This window comes from Saccopteryx leptura, chromosome 1 (assembly GCF_036850995.1).
Source record: "Saccopteryx leptura isolate mSacLep1 chromosome 1, mSacLep1_pri_phased_curated, whole genome shotgun sequence".
Lineage (NCBI taxonomy): Eukaryota > Metazoa > Chordata > Mammalia > Chiroptera > Emballonuridae > Saccopteryx > Saccopteryx leptura.
In genome coordinates, this window is record NC_089503.1 from 305,472,052 (window position 1) to 305,493,558 (window position 21,507).

General features: G+C 46.0%; 1 protein-coding gene across 2 annotated transcripts in view; it reads left to right on the top strand.

Moving 5' to 3' along the window:
* Nucleotides 1-21,507, top strand: part of ABTB3 (ankyrin repeat and BTB domain containing 3) — a 297,599-nt gene that overhangs the window by 237,728 nt on the left and 38,364 nt on the right. For both annotated transcript variants that reach the window (XM_066358225.1, XM_066358226.1), the window contains exons 5-6: nucleotides 17,492-17,657; nucleotides 19,639-19,728. In XM_066358225.1, the coding sequence (XP_066214322.1) occupies nucleotides 17,492-17,657; nucleotides 19,639-19,728 (256 nt within the window). The remainder of the gene's footprint in view (nucleotides 1-17,491; nucleotides 17,658-19,638; nucleotides 19,729-21,507) is intronic.

Below are 21,507 nucleotides of genomic sequence, written 5' to 3' on the forward strand. Positions count from 1 at the left end.
CAGTGGTATTGGAGTGCAGGCCTTACAGCCTAACCCATGCCTAGCTTCAAATCCTGTCATGACCACTTATTTCTTGTGTGACCTTAGGCAAGTCAGCCACCTCTTTGGACCTCAATTTCTGTATCTATAAAATGGGGACAATGGTATGCCCACCTCATAAAGTCATGGGAAGGATTAAGTACAATAGTGCAGATAAGCCATTTACCACCATGTCACATGTAAACCAGATAGCGTATTGCTTCTACCTCTGTGTTACACTGTTGTCTCATAGTAAACGCATATTATCTATTAGTGATTGTTCTTATCTCCCACCATCCTGCTTCCCCTCTCCCTGAGCAAGAAGCTCAGCTCCTCCTGGTTGCCTAAATCAATAGGCTCAACTTCCTGGGAGAGAGCGGAAAGAGCCATCTTGCAGAGGTGAGGCGATATTCCACTGGGGACATGGTCTGTAGCCCAGGCTGAGGCTGAGTGTGTCTTGGCTCTTCTTCCACTGCCGGTGAGCCAGTCCCCCTGATACAGGAAGAGAATCAACCTGAGCTGACTGGCTTGGGGACCACTGACCCCATCCCAGTGGCTCTTGGTTTCCTCTGAATGACGCAGGTTTTATCTTTTCTCTAAAGTATTGGATTTGCAAAACCATCTTGGTCTGGAGTCCCAAACCATGTCCAGAGCTTGGGAGCCCATCGCCAGCGGCATTTGCAGCCTCAGATGGGGTCACTGGCAGAAGGAAAGGAAGATACGTGTAGATAGCAAATACAGCCCCTAATTGGTTGAGTCTTGTCTCACATAAGAAGAGGTTAGGGGAGAGGCTAGGGGGCATAGACTATTCCAGAGGAAAGAAGTCACAGCCTGGACTTTATCTAGAACAGTTGCTTTCCTTCTGTGTTTAGGGCTGCGGCAGAAATGGGCTTCCTTGATCAGGGGGCCTACCACAGAGCCTGGCACATAGTCAGGGGGCCCAATAAATACTTGTTGAATGAATGAATGATGCAAAGGGTTTTTACTAAGTGAGTTGGTGATACTGTAAGTAAACAGACTAAGACTTTTCCTGGACTATATCAGATGCAAAAAGGCTTCAACTTGCAGACATAAGCAGGTGAGATTCAGGTGTATGGCTCAGAAGAAAGGTCTTCACTAAAGAGGCCTTTGGTGGAAACTCTGGCAAACAGATGGCCTTGGAAATCAGGAGTGTGGATGAGATTGCCCAGGGGAGGGACTGATGGAGAGGCATCATTGCCAGGCGAAGGGAGAAGGGCCCCAGGTCAGAGAAAAGCCTAAGGAAAGGGAGGTAGCAGAAACCAAGGGAACTAAGATGGAGAGGGGTCACCAGAGTCCAAGGCTCCCACTCCAGCGGAAAGGATAGACAGAAAGGCAGCCACCACCACCGGGCTCGGCAGTGAGAGAGCCATCAGTGCCCTTTACGGCTGCAATTCCGACAGGCTGATGTGGGCGGAAACCAGATTTCAGGCAACAGTTTGCCAACACTTGGAATTTGTTCTGAGTCTCCAAAGTGATAAAAGCAAAACAGAAACACATCAGGTGCTCACAGCAACACAGATAACTGCATCTGAAATGAAATTTGGGGCTCCTTTCCAAATGAGGACTTCTGATTCAGGCTAGCAGGTTGAGGGTGTGTTGTTTGCCATATGGGATTTGGCTTCCACAGCAGTGGAGACTTTTTATTTTCTTCGGCCCACTCTTGAGTCTGTTAAATTTCTGCCCAATGTGTTTATTTACTCATCTGCCAGCAAACCTCTCAAACTCTACTTAAAAATATTAGTTACACAAGAATATCATCTCCCCTTAGCAATTAGTCAGGCAACTAGTACTTACTGCAAAGCCATGTGCTCAGTTCCAAGCACTATGTTCAAGCCACAACAAAGGTGCTGTGTGGTCCACACAGGTGAACTTACATTAAATCACCTATGAAAGGTTAGGGACCATTGGACTGGATGATCTCCGAAGTCCTTTCTAGCTCTGCTGATTATTTGATTTTGTGGCCTGACATTAGATATGCAAATGGATGCCACTTTTGTCTGTGGGGGAACCTGAGGCATGTAGAAGGTAAAGGGAAGCCCTGGCAGATCGCTGGATCGGTAGAGCATCGTCCTGATACACAAACGTTGCTGGTTCAATCTCCAATCAAGGCACGTACAGAATCTGGTCAGTGTTTCTCTCTGTCTCTCTCCCTTCCTCTCTCTAAACACTATAAATAAATTAAAAAGAAGAAGAAGATAAAGGGAATAAGTGGAGCATTGGTTCATGTTCTCTCCTGTATCTTATAAGGTTATACCGGGAACTAACCATGGAGAACCTACATGGGCCAGAACTGTGCTGGCTGCTTCTCATGCCCTGCTCCATTCGGTTATCCTCCAGCCGGATGGGGGACTTTATTTTCCTTTTCACACCTGAGAAAACCAAGGCTGGTGGGGGGGGGGCGGTTAGGAGACCTGCTCACAGTCACATGGAAGCTGTGCCCCATCTTGGATTTGAACCCAATCTGTATGACTCCATAGGCCAACTTCTCTCTACTAAAAAAGTAGCTGCAGTCAAAGAATCAGCACTGGAAAGTGTGGAAGTAACTTGCAAACAAGGGCCACAGACTTAGCTCGTCTGAGGAATTCGGATGCGTGTCAGTCCCCATGCCAACCTAGCATTGTCATCATTGTCCAGCGCTGGAGATCCCAGTGAAGACTTAACATGGAAATATTCTGAGAAATATAGGCTGGTAATTCTGGAAATGTAGTCGGAACCACACCCAGTATGCATTTCATACCCATTTGATTGGCAAAAAAAATTACAGTTGCTGATGTCAGATTTGAGCAAAGATACAGTCTAGTGATAACTCTTAGCCCTTTGAGTAATAAGTTTTTTTCATGCTCACTGACTCCCAGGAGTAAATTCTTTTTTTCAAAAAAAATTAGTTTCAGTTTTATTAACTTAAAATCATGTATGTTTGATAACCAATTTATAGAAACAAGAAGAATATACATTTACCTTTTTTTAATGTTGCCTTACACATTTTAAAAATAAATCAATCGTACTCTGGATGGTCAGGAGGCACGAGGACGTACATGAACATTCGTACTACTCAAAGGGTTAAAATCCCCCTGGAAGGGATCCTGAATTCTCTTCCAAGTAAACTAGAAAACAGCTCATTGTATTCACAGGCTAATACCCTAGTGAAACTCTTCCATATGGGAATAAGGAGACATGTACAAAGCTGGTCCTAGACGGAGTGTTTGTAATAGCAAAATAAGTAAAAAGAAGAAGAGAGACACACTGTCTGTCTACAGACTAGATAAATAAATTATGGTATGTTCATACTTGGAATACCAAGTACCAATAAAAATAAATGAAATAGATCTACATGCTAGTACACAGCCGAATCCCAGACACATAATATTGTGCCCAAAAAATAAATAAATAACAAGTTGAGACAAGATTTGTATAGTACGCTCATATTCACATAAAGTTTACCAACATGCAAGACAGTCCATATATTTTTAGAAATTCCAAAAGTATATAATAAAACAGTATAACGCATGCATGGGGATGATGTCAAATTCAGGAGAGACGGTAATCTCAAGAAGACAGAAGAAATAATGGAGTCAGGAGGGGTGTACAGAGAGGCCTGTGTATTTGTAGCACTTTATTTTTTCAGCTGGTTGGGCACTGAGTCCGTAGGTGGTCACTGGTTTACTCTACATCTTATGTGTGCCTCTTATAATTCATTAACAACGGGAGTTATTTAGCTGGTCTTGGCAATAGCACATTCCAAAGGCCAGTTCTGAGATATTACTAAGCATTAGTTGAATAAGTGGTAAGTGGACATGCTCTCTCTCCTTGAGCATGCCTGAGCCTTCTGCCCCTTCTTTCCTAAGGCACCTACCTATCTTTGCTTTCTTTCCCCAAGGGCCCTTCTTGTGCCTTGGTAGCTTGTGTCCTGAGTCCACGCAGCCCAGCTGGCTCCCATCTTCTGCCTCTGTGACTTTTCTAAAGGGCCAGGCAGCCACGCCTAGGCTCGACTCCTCCTCATGTTTCCAGAGACCCAAGGCTACTCTGTGTAGGCCTACTTCTGTTGTTATGGTCTTGCCTCTTCTACTTTAATCCCATCAATAAATAAAAATAAATATGTATTAAGTAGTTCAATACATTTGGGAAACACTGGCTTAAAAAAAATTAAATAGGCTTTAAAAAAAAAAATTCAGTGCTTTTCACATCCTGTGTTTCTTGTAAATCCCAAAGAGAATACTATCCTATTTAAATCTTTTACCATAGATCAGGGGTCAGCAAACTGTAACTGCTTGCAACCTAATTTTGTAAAGAAAGTTGTACGGGTAAATAGCCACCACGCCCCTCTGTTTAGTATTGTTTACAGCTGCTTTTGCATCGCAGTGGCAGAGTTGAGTTATAGCGGAGACTGTATGGCCCACAAAGCTGAAAATATATATATTTATTTACTATTTGGCCCTTTACATAAAAAATGTTTGGGCCTGTAAGAGGGCATTTTATGGGACTGGAGTTGCTAGGAATGCATTTGGGGATTATAACATGAGAACTTTGCCCTTGAACCTCAGGAATTGGTATATTTATTTGTGAAAATTGTTGTTAAAAACAGCATCTGTTCTTCCTAGAATTCCTTGTAAGATGGTGTGTGTATGTTTATCTTTGAATATCTAGCACCTAGCACAATAGCCACCCTATACTTAGCAATTCCTGTGTGTTTCACTGAATTGATTTCAATTTAAAAACCATTTATGGAATGGATTAACTATAATATAGATTCATTAGCTATGGCAGACATGCAGAATACCTGTGGCATGGATAAAATAGAAGTTTAAAATTCTCCCTCATGTAACAATCCAGATATAAGGATTCCTGGGCTGTTATGGCAACTTCAAGTTCGGGGCCCAGGCACCTTCCCTGTTGTTGCTCTGCCATCCTATAGGTGACACCTTCCTCTGCATGGCCCAATATGGTTGACCCCACCCAACAAGACTACATCCATCTAGTGGGAAGAGGGAAAGTAGAAGGATAATGCATGCCCCAGAGATTGCACACATGATTTCCCTTCACTGTGGTCATGTGGCCATGTCTAGCTGTAAAGGAACCTGGGAAGTGTAGTCTTTATCTGGGAAGCCATGTACCCAGCTAAAAATTCAGGTCCTACAATACATAAAGGAGATAAAGGATTCTGGAGGACAACAGCCAGTCTGTGCCAAAAAGGGATATTCATTAAGGGCTTGCCAAAATCAGAGTGACTCCTTTTTCTAAGGATAGGCCTTATGTCAACTCTTGAAATAAGCCATGATTCAGAATCCAGAGATGTACAATGCTGCTTCATTATTTTCTACTCAAAAGAACATGACAACACATTCAGATATGAACATACTAGTTTCAGTCTCCTGGTGTTTGCAGCCTTTGCATTTGAGATAAATCTTTTTATTTTTTCACCTATTTGAATAGACCCAGAATTTCTGTTGTGGGAGATGGCAGACACAGTAGCTTTGCCACTAACTGGCATTTACTTCTAAGGAGTAAACCTCTCCTTAGCATCTCTCACAAGGCAGAAAAGATTGGCCAGGAGGAGGATGTGGAATCACCCTTTGTTTACCTTCGCTGAGGCCGGTTTAATGAGCTGGCTCTTTTCTGTGCTTTAGTAGCAGCATGAAGCAGCACGTGGGCACAATTTTTGGACAAAGATTTCTCCTAGGAACTTTACAAGCATCACATGTCCCACTTGCTGCAATAATATGCATTTTGTTTTCTTAGAAAGCTGCATGGAGATCTTGCTTCAGCACAAAAGTCTCAATTTATGCATCTTTTTGACACTCCAAAGAAAAAGAAACATATCAGTTGGAGACTTGAAGTCTGTGTAAGGGGATTTGGCTTTCTTGAGAAAACATATTGAGAGTGGGGCGAGGGAGCCTGTATACAAGTCAGGCCCTATGACAAGCCATTTCACGATTCATTTCTGAAGACACCATTTTGCTGTCACACTTACAGAATCATGTAATGGGAACTGCTTGATATATAAGAGATGATGCAAAAAAATGTTATCACTCTCCACCAGCGTTTCTCAATCTCAGGACTATTGACATTGGGGCTGGATAATTCTTTGTGGGGGGGGAGGGGCTGTACTGTGCATCGTATAATAGGATGTTTAACAGCATCCCTGGCCTCTGCCTACTAGATGGCAGTAACATCTCCCTAGTGGTGACAACCAAAAGTGTCTCCAGACATTGACAAATGTCCCCTGGGTGACAAAAATCACCGCTGGTTGAAAACCACTGCCCTACACAAGCCTAAAGGTATCCATGGAGAGACCGGCTAAGTGACTTGAGAAGAAGACATGGATTCTACTCCAAAACACACATGGACCCCTACGATCCGCTAACCTTCTCAGGCTCCCAGTTCACCCATCTATCTGAAGAAGGCCAGGGGCTGAGCTGAGTGCTTCCTGTCAGCACTAAACGTTCCGGGACCCTGCGAGTGGGAAGCTGTTCGACGGGACATGTGTCTAGAACACAACTTGAAGGAAAGCAGTGTACAGAGAGAGGATTTGAAGTGAGGGGCCCACCAGGCCTGCGGGCAGGAGCGTGGTGGGCAAGCGCACCTGTGGAGGGGGAAGCAGGCCTCGTTGGCTGGAATGGTGAGAAAGGAGAGATGGTTGAGAGATGGGGAACTTTCCAGCGGGGCCACTGCAGGAGGGCCTTGAACTTGAAGCCTGTGGTTGGGAATTTATGTTTGACCCCCTGCCCAGTACCTGGCATCTAGAACTTGCCCAGGAAGTAGTTGAGTTGAGTAGAATCTCTGTGAACATAGAGGCCTTTGGTAGCACAGAGAGGCTGTGGTGTTTGGGGGGGGGGGGGCAGGGCTCCAGCAACAGCATGCCCTGATTCATATCTCAGCCTCACTATTTGCAGGCTGTGTGACCTGGGGCAGGTTTCTTAGCCTCTCTGTGCTGCCCTTTCCTCATCTGAAAGGGGAAGAAAACTTTTCTAGGGTCAAAGTAAAATTAGGTAAGATCATATATGTGAATGAGTGTGCATGCACACTCTTACACAGATATGTATCGGTTTTATATGTATATGTAAAATTATATATGTATGTGTGTGTGTGTGTGTGTGTGTGTGTGTGTGTATATATATATATATATATATATATATATATATATATATATATAATAGAATAGTTCCTGGCACACAACAATATATATTATATATATATATATATAATAGAATAGTTCCTGGCACACAACAAGTGCTAAATGTGTTTCCTGTTGTTAATGTTGTTATTATTAAACCCATAAAATATTTTGAGTAGGGGAGCCCTCAGTGTTCCTTGCACACTGTCTGACATACGATGTGATCAGAATGGCTGCTTTTTCCAATGTCCTCATTTCTGGCAAAGGTAAACTCTAGCTGGACCACCATGTGCCCAGCCAAAACTCCACGAGGGCAGGCGACTGCACAGTAGCATAAGGAAGAGGTGGAGAGTGGACGTTGGGTGATAGCACTCACTGCCACACATTTCTTTTCCAGGTGACCCTCTGGATCACAGTAGTCATATAGAATTAGAGCAAAAACAGAGAAGCTAAAATATTGGGGTAGAGTAAGGGAGAAAAGCTACTTATAGGACAGAACGGTCCATGAGCACCAGAAAGCATGTGACAAACTCTGAGAATGTCTATGCCTGATTAGCCCAACACCCCCATTTTATAGATAGGGAAACAGGCTGCCAGTGGAAATGTGATTTATCCAGGGTCACACAGCTAATGGGAGGTGCAGTCATGACTTAAAACCACTGGTCCTATTCCTACCCTACTGGTTGCTTTCAGAACTGTTCCGTAGGGTTCCTCCTTCCTGGCAAAGTCTGGACATGCCTCAGAATCCTCCTGAGCACCATATTCCGATCAGCTGTACCAAAGAATCAGAGTTTGCCTGAGATGAGCCCTGTTGTCCACCCCTGGCTTAGGTGTTGTTTCACAACGAACAGTGTTACCCCGAGTCCCTGAATAGGTGGTGGGGGTGTTGACTGCCTATAATGTTTCTCCTGTGTTTCGATGGCTAACATAGGCCTGAATCTTCTGGAAACTCATAGTATCACACATCCCACATTCTCTAGTACTTGTCCATATTGGAAGAGCGCCCCCACTAGAGCAAGAATGGATTCGTATGCGTCATCTCATCATTCCTCACTAAAACCTTAAATAGGTACTGCTGTCCCATTTTGTAGATGAGGAAGTGGGAGCCCAGAGAGAGATAGGTAACTTTACCGTGGTTTTACTACAAGGGAATAAACTGTGTTGGGTTATACTTGAGCATCAATGGTTGGTCCTGCCGCACTCCAGGGAGTTCCTGAGGATCTAGATAAATGAAACCAGCACTGCTGCCTGCTCCCAGATACCATAAATCTCTCAGGTGTGCCCAGGAAGAGATATGGGAGGCTGGCAACTTGATCCTTAATTATTATTTTGAGTTGGTGTTATACACTCATTTTTCCTTCCTAGGCATCTGCGTTTTCAATTATAATACATAGTCACCTAAGTAGCTAAACAGCTTGCTTGGTCTGCTTCTCCATGACAGCCTGGGCGGGCAGGGTCCCTGTCGGGCTCACTTGCTGCTGGACCCCTGCACCTGACCCAGAGCCTGGCCTATAGCTGGTGCTCACTGAACACATACATGGGAATGAATGGATTATGGCACCTCCCTTTGCCTCTGAGCTTCTCCAGGGCAGAAGCCTTATCCCATTGGCCTTTCTGTATCCCCACTGTGTGGCATATAACAGGCATGCAATCATGTTGAGTTCTGTGGAATTGTGCTGGGACAGTGCGGGAATACACACAAACCCAAGTCTTACTTAAGGCCTAGACTGAGGTGAGCAAGGTCTGGGTTGAAATGGAAGGAGAAGGAGCCCAGTGACTTTAGGGTAAGATACTTAACCGCTCTTGGGCTCTGTTTCCTCATCTGTGAAATGGGGATGCTGAAACCTGCTGTTTGGGGTTCCTATGAAGGTTTAAGCAAGATGGGAGTATGGGCTCAGGAGTCAGACTGCCTGGATCGAATGCCAGCCCCACCACCTATGCGCTGTTTGACAGGTTTTTCATCTGTTCAATGAAGAGAGCAGGGCCCAGTGTACGGGGTTATTTTGAAGATGGGGTAGGCTATTATATGGGAAATGCTTAGCACATGGAAAGCTATTGAGAAGTGTCATGTATCATCATCATCATCATCATCATCATCAATAGTGTGTTAGGGAAACTGTTTGTAAATACGTCTATGCCTCTGATTATTGCTAAGATCTCTACTCGGTTCCAAGATAACAAATCTGCCCACTAGCCTTGGGAAACCAAATCATGGGTCGTGAGGGCCCAGGCTACAGAGGGGGGCTGCGTCCTCTCCTAGCCATCCCCACGATGACCAGATACCTCAGCCAGCGTCCTGCAGTGGGGGGCTCCGGCATCTGGCGTCTTTGCTGTGAGCAGGGCAATGGGGCTCCTCCCCTCACCGCCCCCTTGACCATCCCCACAGGATGCTGCCTCTGACAGGGGCCTTGGAAGTTGCCCGATCCCGGGTGGCCAGCCTGCTGGTGAGGCCCAAATGGATGAAAACAGAAACACAGGGAAAGGGAAGTGAGGAGCCATGGGAGTGACAGAAGAGCCATCCCAGGGCGCAGCAGGCAGCCCCAGGGAGGGCTGGCTCCAGAGCCAGGCTCCACAATGGTTTGGGGACAAGAAAGACCTGCTGGGGGACTGGAGGCTTGTGTGATTGGAGGATGGGGGGAGGTAGGGACTTCCAGATGGCCTGATTAAATCCCTGAGAAGCAGACCTACAATTAGAAAATAATCATGTATAGTAATAAGCATGCATTTCATGTATCAGGCAATTATTATCACACCCTGTGCTGAGTGGTCCAGATGTGTTATTGGCTTTAATCCTCAGCACAGATACAGACACTGAGTCCTACTGATGTCATCCCTGTTTTGCAGATGGGGACACAAACAGAGGCTTAGAGAGGGTAAGTTACCTGCCCACGTAGCTAGTAAGAAGCCAAACGGGGATGTGAACTCTGGTCTTGGGCACTCAGCTCTGCCCACAACAGGTGCATAGGCTCTGGTGTGAGACACTCGGGCCTGAACCTTGCTTTCCATGCTAATAGAATGGGACTAATAATAACAGCAGCTTCAAGCAGAGGATCGATTAAAGGGATGGAAATTGTTGGGCACTTCGTACAGTACCTGGACATAATGAGCATACAATTAAGTGTAGCTTTTTTTTTTTTTATCACTGATGAGGAAGGTCATGGTATGGGTACTGTCTAGACCTTTTTGGGTGCAGATCTAGAATCATGCATGAGAAGTCCCTTTGAAGCCCAGAAATCTCCAGCATGTGCAGAGAACCAGGCTGTGCAGAGTTGTTAGTGAGACAGACTCTGGAGCCAGACTGCCTTGGTGTAGATCCTCACTCCCACTTATGAGCTGTGTGACAATAAGCTAGTTCATCAACCCCTCTGGGCCCCATTTTCCTTATCTGTACAATAGGTTGACAATAATAATGTCTTGCTCATAAGGTTATCCTGAGAATTAAACAAGCTAATATTTGTAAAAAGCCTATCATATACCTGGCACAGGGTAAGTGCTAGGTATCTGTTAGATAAGTAAAATGTGTAACGTTAGTGTCTCCATGCCATATGTTGGGCAGATAAAATATATTATGCTCATTTTGTTAAAAATGGTGCTGCCCATGTGGAAGCCGTCGCCCAGGTGATGTTAATGTGTGTTGGGGGCGGGCTGTGGGCAGGCAGGATCCTCGTAGCCTAGGGCTTGGTTTTAGGACTAAGCCTTTCCCACCCTTTTTGATGTGGAGTGGTACAATCCAATCATGCCTCAGAGAAGTGACTTTGTATTAGAGATTTCCCCTATTTTGTATATTGGATTAAAGGTTATGAATCTACACTATAAAGTGGGGGCAGAACAGGAGCTTGCTCTCTCGGTTCCTGGGATTATTAGCATTAGAGGAGAGAGCAGAGGAGAGCAGAGAAAGGCCACATGGAGGAGGCCAGGAGAAGGAGCCAAGATGGTGGAGTGTTGAGTGAGAAGCCAGTTTGTGCACAGTTTGTGCAGGGAGAAGGAAGGAGATGGGGAACAGAGGTGAATAAGTCTGGTGAGCTAGAAACCTTTGATTCTAGGAAACTTGGATAAGTCAGTAGCTTTGTGAGCACTGAATGTGAGTGGGTTTTGGAGCCCAGTGTGTGTTTTTACTTGCCCGCTGGGTGCAAGCTAGGATTAAAGACTATGGCCCATCAGTTTTTGGCTCCGTTGTTTCTTTACCGACTGTCTGTATCCAATGCGAACCTGCATGGGTCAGGTGGCCATGATAGTGGCCCTGGCCACTGGCTTTACACCATACATAAGGGAGGTTAAGTAACCTGTAAGACATTTCCCAGTTAGTGAGAGCAGAGCCAAGTGACGAGTTCAGGTGGCCCAGCTTACAAGCCCACACCCTTGCTAGAGTTAACTGGGCTTGGTGCTCAGGGAACCTGGGAGCTGCCATCTTCCTTCTAGCACTGGGAAGAGGGGTAGATGTGGGTGGGGTGTCAGGATTGGTCTCGTGGGGGAGGAGGAAAGAGGGCTAGAAGCCTGGCAGGGCAGGCCCTCTGCACCCCGAGAGGCTCTGCCCTTTCTTGCTTGTTGGATTGTTCCAGAAACTGTGCTTTCATCAAGTGTGACTCCCATTCCTCATCCCTCCCCAACCTCTGTCATCACTTAGTGTGCCTGCAAAACCCTCCTAAGGGCTGGGCTTCCCCCACGGGGAAAAGAGCCGCCTTTATCCTGGTGGAATTTGTTAGACACGGTATCTGGTTTGAGATCTTAAGAAGCGCTGTTACTATAATGTTCTTTAGTCTCTCTGTCTCTTGTATTTGCTTCCTCCATACAGAGTGTAGTCTCTCCATACAGTCTGTACCTTGCTTTGTCATTTATAATCATGATTACAGTGTGAAATCTCTAACTTTTAAGGAGAGCTGTGTGCCAACCTCTGTACCCTTCTAAAGCCCTGCACGTGGATTACTCATTTAATCCACACCCAAGGTTTTATGGCTAAACTCCTTTTACAGGTGAGAAAATGGAACAACAAAGAGGTAACTTGCCCCGAGATCGCAGAGCTGCTAAATGGCAGAGCTGGGAACCAGAGATCATGCTCATAAGTTCTGTGCTTGCATTAAAAATTAATACATTACCTGGAGTTGTTATCTTTGAATATATGTATCCTGATTTATTGATGTCGCCCCATTAAAAATAAAATTATTAAAAAAAATTAATACATGAATAAAATGTGTCTGGAGCTTCACCAGTTTGCATTTGTCACTTGGAGTGGATTGAGTAACCAGCAGCATGCATCAGCCCCCCCACACACACCCCCACACCAGCCCCTTCCCCGAGGGAGAAAAGGCAACGCCTCCCATGCTGTGCCCAGGCCACCCGGCCTCCTGGAAAACATCTTTCTGAAGTCACACCCCCAAAGTAGTGAAAGCTATTGAGCCAGCTCTTGGGGCTGGAGCCCTTGAGAAATCAGAGGAATTGACCACCTCAGTAGCTAACCTCTTACTTAAATTGATCAGATTTTTTTTATGACATCTCTGAAAGCCACTCGAAGAGAAAACCACAAAGTTGATCACCTTCCGATGAAGCCCCAGGTGGCTGGCTTAATAGATTTCTGCATAAGTCAGCCCTGCACTTCGAGGGCACCTGTTGGACTTTGGGGGCAGATCCTTCACAGACTTTCAAGAACTCATCAATGGAGCTCTGTGTTGTGTTCACAGGAACGCTCCAGGAATTAAGTTTGCAGAGTTCAATTTTCTAACAAACCCAGTTGAACAGAAAGCCATGTTTTATGGGAAATGTTTCTTACTTGCTTGCTTGCTTGTTTGCCTGCTCTGGCTGGTCAAACTCAGTAACCAGAACCGTTACTTACTTTGTATGACCAAGGGAATTCTTGATAAGCACGTTTCCTGGGGCCTCAAGAATGCATAGTGCGTGGTGCGTAATTACAACCCCGTGCTTTCGGCACACAGGATAGGTACTAGAAGGTGCTTATGGGGGAAAGGATGAGACTGGCCTGGGGGTGGGGGCGTAAAGGAGGGGAGCATATGCTTCACATGCGCTGGGCAGAGAACGCCTCCTTTGGACATGACATTCAAGCTCATACTTGAGGGGTGAGAAGGAGCCAGCCCTCCAAAGAGCCAGGGGAAAGGCATTTCAACAAGAGGGAACAGCAGGAGCGAAGTCCTCAAGGCAGGAAAGATCTTGGCCTGTTGAAAGGAGAGAAGAGGGCAGTTGCAGTGTAGAGTGAAGGAGGGAGGAAAAGGTTGGAGAGCGTGGTAAGACCCTAAACGGGCCCTGCGTGCATGGGAAGCTGGAGTCTATTCTCATTACACGGGAAGGCACTGAAGGGTTTTCACAGGGGCATGGCATGGTCCTGTTCACATTTTCAGCTTACTTTTCCCTTGTATGAGAAACCAGTTTGGAAGTGGAGAAGAGTGACAGCAGGAAGACCAGTTAGGAGGCGACTGCAGTAACCCAGGCAAGAGATGCTGATGTTTGGAACCAGGGTCTGGCTGCTGAGGGGGTGGAGAGAAGTGGGTAGATTTGGAATTACGGCTTTTGGATGACAAAAATCAACAGCTGATGGGATGGATATGGTGTGAGAGAAAGTTCTGGCCTGAGTACCTGGGTGGACAGTGGTGCTATTTATGGAGATGGGATTACTGGGAGACGTGTTTGGAGGGTGAGAGATGGGCGTGTTAATAAAAAGTTCCATTTTGGACATATTAAATTTGAGGGTCTAGAAGACATGGAAGAGATGCACTCTAGTGGAAAGTTGCCTGTGGGGGCACACCAGCACCATGGAGCAATGCCTGTTCCCACTGAGAGGGCTCCGGCCCGGGTGTCAGTGAGCTGGGTGAAGTCCTGACTCTGTCAGCTCTATGACTTGGGAAATATCCTCATTTCAGGAATGGGGTTCCTAGTCACGCTTATTGTAAAAATCATATGAATTAATACATAGAAAGAACTTAGATGTTAATAGTAAGTGTTCAATAAATGTCAGCTTCCTATAATAACAACTTTTATCATTACCATCTTAGCTATGGTGATTTTCTTGCCACTTGTCTCTTTCTAATTAAAACCAAGGACCTCCCTCGCTGGTAAATACTTCTGATGTTCTTGGAATTATCTGTTTAGTAGTCTAGGAACTCAGGGAGCATGGGGCAGGGTCCATATCTCCCTCCTCCTAGCCCCCTTGTCTGGTAACCACACACAGTAGGTGCTCAGTAACATTTATCCGGCCCCATGGAATTTAGCCTGACTCCAGAAAACACATGCTTGTTGGAGAGAACCAGTCAAGCATTGGGGACAGCAGACAGGAAAGAGAAGATGGCAGACTCAGTGACAATGATAATTCACAGCACCTTTGCTTCTAAAGGTCTTCCCTCTTTCCCTGGAGACGGGGGCTGTCTACACTGCAGCGAGATCCATGGTCTCCTCTCGTGGTTTTTGTTTATTTGTTTGTTTTTAGGGTTGTGGCAAGTGGCTCTGCCTTTTCCCAGATAAAAAAAGTTTAATTTCAGATAAACAGTGAATAATGTTTTAGTACAAGTCTGTTCCGGCAGTATTTGCTAAAGTATTTTTTCTTCACTAAATCTGGAGCCCTGGCTCTAAGAGTCCCAAGTCCAAAGCCCTGGGACCAGGCCTATAGAGCCCCGTTCTGTGCCCCAGAAGTCTGAACCATGGATGCTGATGCCATGGCCTACAGCCGGGCCCAGCATCCTCCAAACCTCCCCGCCACCTGCAGAGCTCTCAGGCTTCCCTGGAGAGTTTTCCAGCAGTGTTGGGCAGTCTTTAATCTTGGTGTCCAGGGTCCTGATCTACAATGTGCCCCTGAATACCTTTCTTAGTTCTTCCCTGGGCTCTCATACACACAGGCCCTGGACCCTGACTCGACACACAGCTGCTGAAGCATGTGTGCAGATTAGATCCCTACCAACACCAAGTTCGGGGTTCTCTGGAGTGTATCTCCACTGCATCAGCACCCCCCCCCCTCCTGCCCGGCCCAGAAGCAGACACCTAATGTCCCCTATTGAGAACCTATCCTATCCTACCTACCACGGGGCTCCTATTTCAGGTCGGCTCCTCCGTCAGCAGAGATGAATGAGATACCTCAGGAACCCAATGAAGGGCTGAGTACACACACCCATCCCACCCACTTCCTGAGGCTCCTTGTGGTTCACTCCTCAGGTACTCTCCCTAGGTCAGTGGTCCCCAACCTTTTTTGGGCCACGGACTGGTTTAATGTCAGAAAATATTTTCACAGACCGGCCTTTAGGGTAGGATGGATAAATGTATCACGTGACCGAGACAAGCATCAAGAGTGAGTCTTAGACGCATGTAACAGAGGGAATCTGGTCATTTTTTAAAAATAAAACATCATTCAGACTTAAATATAAGTAAAATGGAAATAATGTAAGTTATTTATTCTTTTTCTGCAGACCGGTACCAAATGGCCCACGGACTGGTACCAAATGGCCCATGGACCGGTACCAGTCCGCAGCCCAGGGGTTGGGGACCACTGCCCTAGGTCCTAGATTTACTGCTTAGCTGGAGTCGGAGTACCATAAACTTTCTGAAACGATAGCCCCTCTCATTTCCTCCAAGGATAAAAAAGAAGGTGACCCCCCCCCATATGCCACCAAGTGGGTTAGTTAGAGGCAGGAATGCGGAACCACCTGGCCCCTTTCCTCAGTTCCATCCTCTGAATTAGCAAGAGGAGCACGGGCAGGGGTGTGGGACAGCGCTGACGGCCGCCGGCAGCCAGGGCGAGAGTGGTTCACCAGCCTCAGGGCCAGAGTCTGAGGAATGGGCACCTGCCTGCAGAGAAGACGGAACCCACAACCTCTGCTCCATCCCAGCAACCACAGCCTCCCTCAGCCCCTTGTCACTTCTCTTTGTCATTGGTGGCTTCTTCCATCTGTTCAGCTAGTTCATTTAGTGCCCACATGGCTTCTACTTCTAGGGGTGGCTCCCCGCAAACCCACCCTCCAGTCTCTCCCAGAGTTGGCCATCCAACCATACTATTCCCCTACCTGCTTAAAAACTTTCAGTGGCATTTAAGGATCAAGTCTGGAGCCTTAAGAATTAAGTCAGTTCCCCTGTAACCCAGCCCCACTCTCAGCCTCAGCTTCTGATGCTCTGCCCATGCGTTTAGATTCCAGAAACACTGAAACCTGAATTGCGATACTCACTTCACCTGCCATGTTTCATCTCCATACTTTCGCTCACACCGGCCCTGCTCAAAGCTCTTCTGTCCTCTCTGCTATCATCTCCTTATTTAAGACACAGCTCAGGGCTCACCTGCCCCAGGAAGGCTTGCTGTGTTCCCTAGGCTCTATTTGGTACATATATTCGATCCCTCAATCATTGCATTTACCACATGGGGATATAATGGCTAATGCCTCTGCCCTCTCCCTTCAGGCATTGGGCTCCAGGACAGGGACAATGACATGTTTAGCTTTGTGTCTTCAGCACCCAGAGCAGAACTTGTTGCAAACAGGTGCTCAATAAATGCTTGGGGATTCAATTCAATACGTGATTGATCAGTTCACCATGAGAAGGAAGTAACATTCTTTACAAATTGAGTCTACATTACCTTTTGGGACCCATTGATATTTCTACCCTCCCCTCCCTGACCTCTCGCTCTGCCTGGCTGGATGGGTTTGTTTCTGAGGCCCTTTGCCATATGTAATCTCACTCTGTCTCACCAGTTCTCTGCCATGCTTCTGCTGTGTATGTAGAGAATCCACCCGCCCTGTGTTCATTCCATGTTTTCTAACACCTCCGTGTGCTGGGCATTGTCTGTACTGGCATGCAGAGACACACTAGGTAAGGTCCCTGCTCTCTCCGAGTCGCCAGCCTGGAGGGGCAGTCAGACAAGGAAAGAGGCAAATAGGTAAATAGGGGTACAGGTGACATAGTAGAAACTGAGGCCAGCTCTCCAGACTGCCATGGTTCACATTCCAGTGCCCTGCTTGCTGGCTGTGTGTCCTTGGACAAAGTCCTTTATTGGTGTCTGTTTCCCCATGGTTAATGGGGGTAGTGATAGTACTTACCTCCTGGGGTTGTGTGGGGATTACACTCTTCATGTAAAGATTTTAGCATAGTACCTAGCCCCTAGTAAACATCCAGGACATATTAGCCAATATTACACTTTGCTCAGGATGCTGTGGGAACACAGAGGGCAGGATAGCCCCACGCAGTTATAAAGGACAAAAGATCAAGACATCCACATTTTAACAGAAGAGTAGGAACAGGCAGTGGAATAAAAAAAAAAAAAAACAAATGCAAAGTTTCCTGATGCTACCTAACTGTTGTGGCCTTCCAGGCCAGTCCCAGAGAAAGCCGGTATGCCCAGCTGACCATCTCTCCCTTCCTTAGGGCGGACGACTGCTTTTTTGCTTCTCGGAAGCTGGACGCAGTGGCCATCGAAGCGAAGTTTAAGCAGGACCTGGGTTTCCGGATGCTTAACTGTGGGCGGACGGACCTAGTGAAGCAGGCGGTGTCTCTTCTGGGGCCGGATGGGATCAACACCATGAGCGAACAGGTACGAAGTCCTCTGAGTGTCTGAACATGCACTCCCACCTTCACCACGAGCACTGCCACAGGGCAGGGTGGAAACAGCAATAGCAGACACTGGACAGATGCTCCCCCTACTGGTGACTTAGGGTGACTGTTCTTTTGTGTGGGGGGTTTTGTTTTTGTTTTTGGTTGGGTTTTTTTTTAGTTTTTAAAGTAAAAATACCCTTGTTCATCTTTATGGAAGCTGGCATGTGATCATTGCAGCTGAAATGGAAAATAGAGAAAAATAGGCCTATTCCAGAAAGGAAATAATGCCATCACCCAGATAACCATCATGTTTATATTTAGTATGTGTCCTTCAAGTTCTTCTTCCAATATGGTTAAAATTAGTTCTCTGCTGGCCTCTCTGTTACTGCATCGCAGAACAAGTCCAAGCAGATTCTCACCAAACTTTCAGGGTATGTTTATGATATACAAAAGTCATTCTGGGGGACCCTAGGAGGAACCTCAGAAATAGGCAGCTGTCCCCCAAGTCTCTGACACTGAGGTACAGTGAAAGGTTGGTGATTGGGTCTGCCAAATCAGGGAGCTGCCTTTAGCATGAGCCCCACATGGAAAGTGTCAGGGAAGATAGAGCTGCTCATCACATGAGCAGCTCATGCAGTGAGTTCCAGGGAAGGGATAGCAGCTAATTATTTTCTCAAGCAACGCCACAGAGCCCTCCCCTCCCCACACACACACTATTTATATAATTTTTTTAAAATAGGGCTTTATTATATCTTGTTGTCTTTAATATTTTATATAAAGGTACTTTTTAATATTGTTAAATATTATTAACCTCTCTTAACAGCTACTTAAAATGGTCATATTATTTATTCAGTTAAATGCACTTCAGTTGTTAGATATTTAGGTTGTTTCTAGTTACATGTATCAATAATGCTGAGCTAAATAAACTAACATCAATTTCTGTTCAAATCCCTAATTATTTCATTAGGGAAATTCTTAAAAGTGGAAAGAGTTATTCAAACTTGTCAACCTTTCTTAAGGTTTTTTATCTCAAATTACTTTTCCAGAAATTGTTTCCTTGTACATATCTGCCAACTACATATGGGTTCCCTATTAATCTTTTACTTATCTTTTGCCTGTTCTTTACTGTGTTTCTTATTTACTTAGAAGAGCTCTTTATATATTAAGCATCTAACCTTTTATTATGTGACAGTCTCAATTTATTGCTTATGTTTTCAATTTTATGTCCTCAATGCTGTCATAATTTTCCTTTGTGATTTCTTTTATTACTTTTATGCCTACATGTCTTATATGGTCTTAATTTTGTCTCTATATGTCTAATCAAGCTAGAAATGATTTTACTGGATGGTATCAGATAAGGTTCTTCTTACTTGAGTGTTTCCCCACATAGCCACCTTCATAACATTGTTTATTGAAAAACTCATCCCTTCCTTCTGTTGGTTGTGGTATTTTGTTTGTTTGGGCAAATGTGGAATTTTTTTGCCTTTTGCTTACAAATGATAATGTCAGACTAGATGTCAGCGATGGGGGCATGCTCAGAGGCATCTGATTTCCCTTGACACCGACCAGTATCTTGGATAGAGTGAAGATGACACTTGTTATATTGAGAAAGAAAAAATGTCAAGGAAACAGTGTTTGTCAGTTAGATAGCTTAGGGGCTGTTGTTGCAGAATCCAGAAAGTTCCTAAGAGCTGTAAGTTGAAATCAGCCATTTGCTTCAGCAATACTCTTAGGTCTGTTGCACCCTAAGACAGGCAAATGAAAACCCTCCCAACTTCAGCAACAATAAATGCAACAACAACAAAAATGCAATTTATGGTCCCTTCTTGCCTCCACTTTGGTTTTCAAAATATGGAGGACTGTGTGCTGGATTTTGTGTACAGACATAGCCTCCTAAACAAAAGTAAGACTTTCCGTTTGTTATCAAGTGACACAGCCACCTGGTAAACCTCCGTTCTCTGGTTTCTAACTCACCGCAGGGCATGACCCCCCTGATGTACGCCTGCGTCCGTGGGGACGAGGCGATGGTTCAGATGCTGCTGGATGCCGGAGCTGACCTGAATGTGGAGGTGAGGGTGCAGAGGGCTGCAGGACCCCTTGGCCTGGCAGTCCCCAAGGGAAGGCGAGCAAAGAGGGGGGCTTTTTCTCCCGAGAGCCACTGCTGAGGGCAGGGCGCTCAGTCCAGCAATAGTTCAGACCAGCTGATGGGTTCCTCCTTCCCAAGGCCACCAGTCCCACTGATTTCGAAGAAGCTACCAAACATGAATATTTCACTTAAAAACAACTATTAAAGCTACAGGGAGCACCAGCTTTTTGTTGGCTCGGCTGTACCTAGTCTCTGATTCTTACTGCTAACCCATTGCTTCTGGGATCAGAGCAGAGAGAGCCCTCTGGAGCCAGCAGCCCTTTCCCTCTGCATAAATCAGAGCTGGACCGTGTTCCCAGAGCTGAGGGGTGGCTCCTCCTCCCCCATGAAAGACTGATTGGCTCACCTGGTTGGCTGAGTTGAAGCCACAGGTCTTAAAGCTAATTGCCAAGCTTCCTTGCGGCAGTGTGCTACAGCAGAAAGCCCACCCCACGGGCTTTGGAATTTGACACTGGGGTTCAAATTCTGAAACTGTCTTCACTTTAGTGACTTGCTTTTATGCTTTGGCAAGTGGTTTAACCTTTCTGAGCTTCAGTGTCCCCATCTGCAAAATGGGAGAATAATCAAATCACACCCATGTCAGATAGTTGTGGGAAGAAATAAATCCAGAGAGAACCTAGCATACTTTTGGGACTCAGTTAATATTGGTTTCCTCCCCCAGCAAGGGTTCTGATAGGTGAAATCACACTTTTCTGACCATGTTCAATGCTGTCTGAAGACCCGCTCTTAAGACAAATATTGGCAGCCTCGAACACTGGGAAGATTGGCATGCCACAGCCCTAACTCAAACCCTGGGAAACATTTGTAGCCCAAAATTAGATGCTCTTGTAGTTTTAGTATTGTGGGGTTTGGAGGCCTTTTTTTGTTTGGTTTTGGGGGTTTTAGTGAGTTTTATATTCATCTGAGGAAAGCGAGCAACAAACATAGTTTGGGAGCCATGACCATTTTGGATCATACAAGTTTCCTCGCCATCCACTGTGGATCCCTAAGCACCACGCAGACCCCGCAAGGGCTCCTCAGCTTTGGGTCCTGGTGGGATTCTCTGGTTCTGACCCCCGCCCCCAAGTGCATCCCATGGCTCCTAGCTCAAGTCTCCCCCGGCAGGAGATGAGTGAACTCAGCTGATCTGAGTGAAACAGGCATCATGGTGATAGGGCCCCGGGAACTCTTGAAAGAAAAACCATGTGTGGGTGCTAGTCCTGCAGCACCCCGACCTTCAGCGGCCCAGCACCACTCTCTTAGCCAGGGCTGTTTTGAGGCCCCCATATCAAAAGACCAACATCAATTGGCTCATTCATGGTATTTTCAGGGAAGTTTTTTATGCCCAGTTTCCAGAAACATTGAGGGTCTATGTCAACCAGGAAGCTGGCAAAAGAGTGAAATGAGGACAGTGTGGGTGAGCTGTGACCAGAGGGTGACGTCCTCTGTCAGATGAGTGGGAGTCTTTCCTGACTCAAAGGCTTGAAGCAGACCTCCCCTTCCCTACAGTTTGCTGCCACCAGGCATTTCCCCTAAAGGTGTGGGTGCCATAGCAGAGGCCCCTCACTCTACCTAGCATGCTGTAGTTCACAGAACCACCACCTTTCCTTAAGTAGAAAGAGAAGACAGGCAGGGGAGCTGGCTCATTATAGCCACCATTACAGCTTCTCCAAGGCCCTTAGAGGTGTTCAGAAGCCATCCATTTAATTGCTTTCAGATGAAA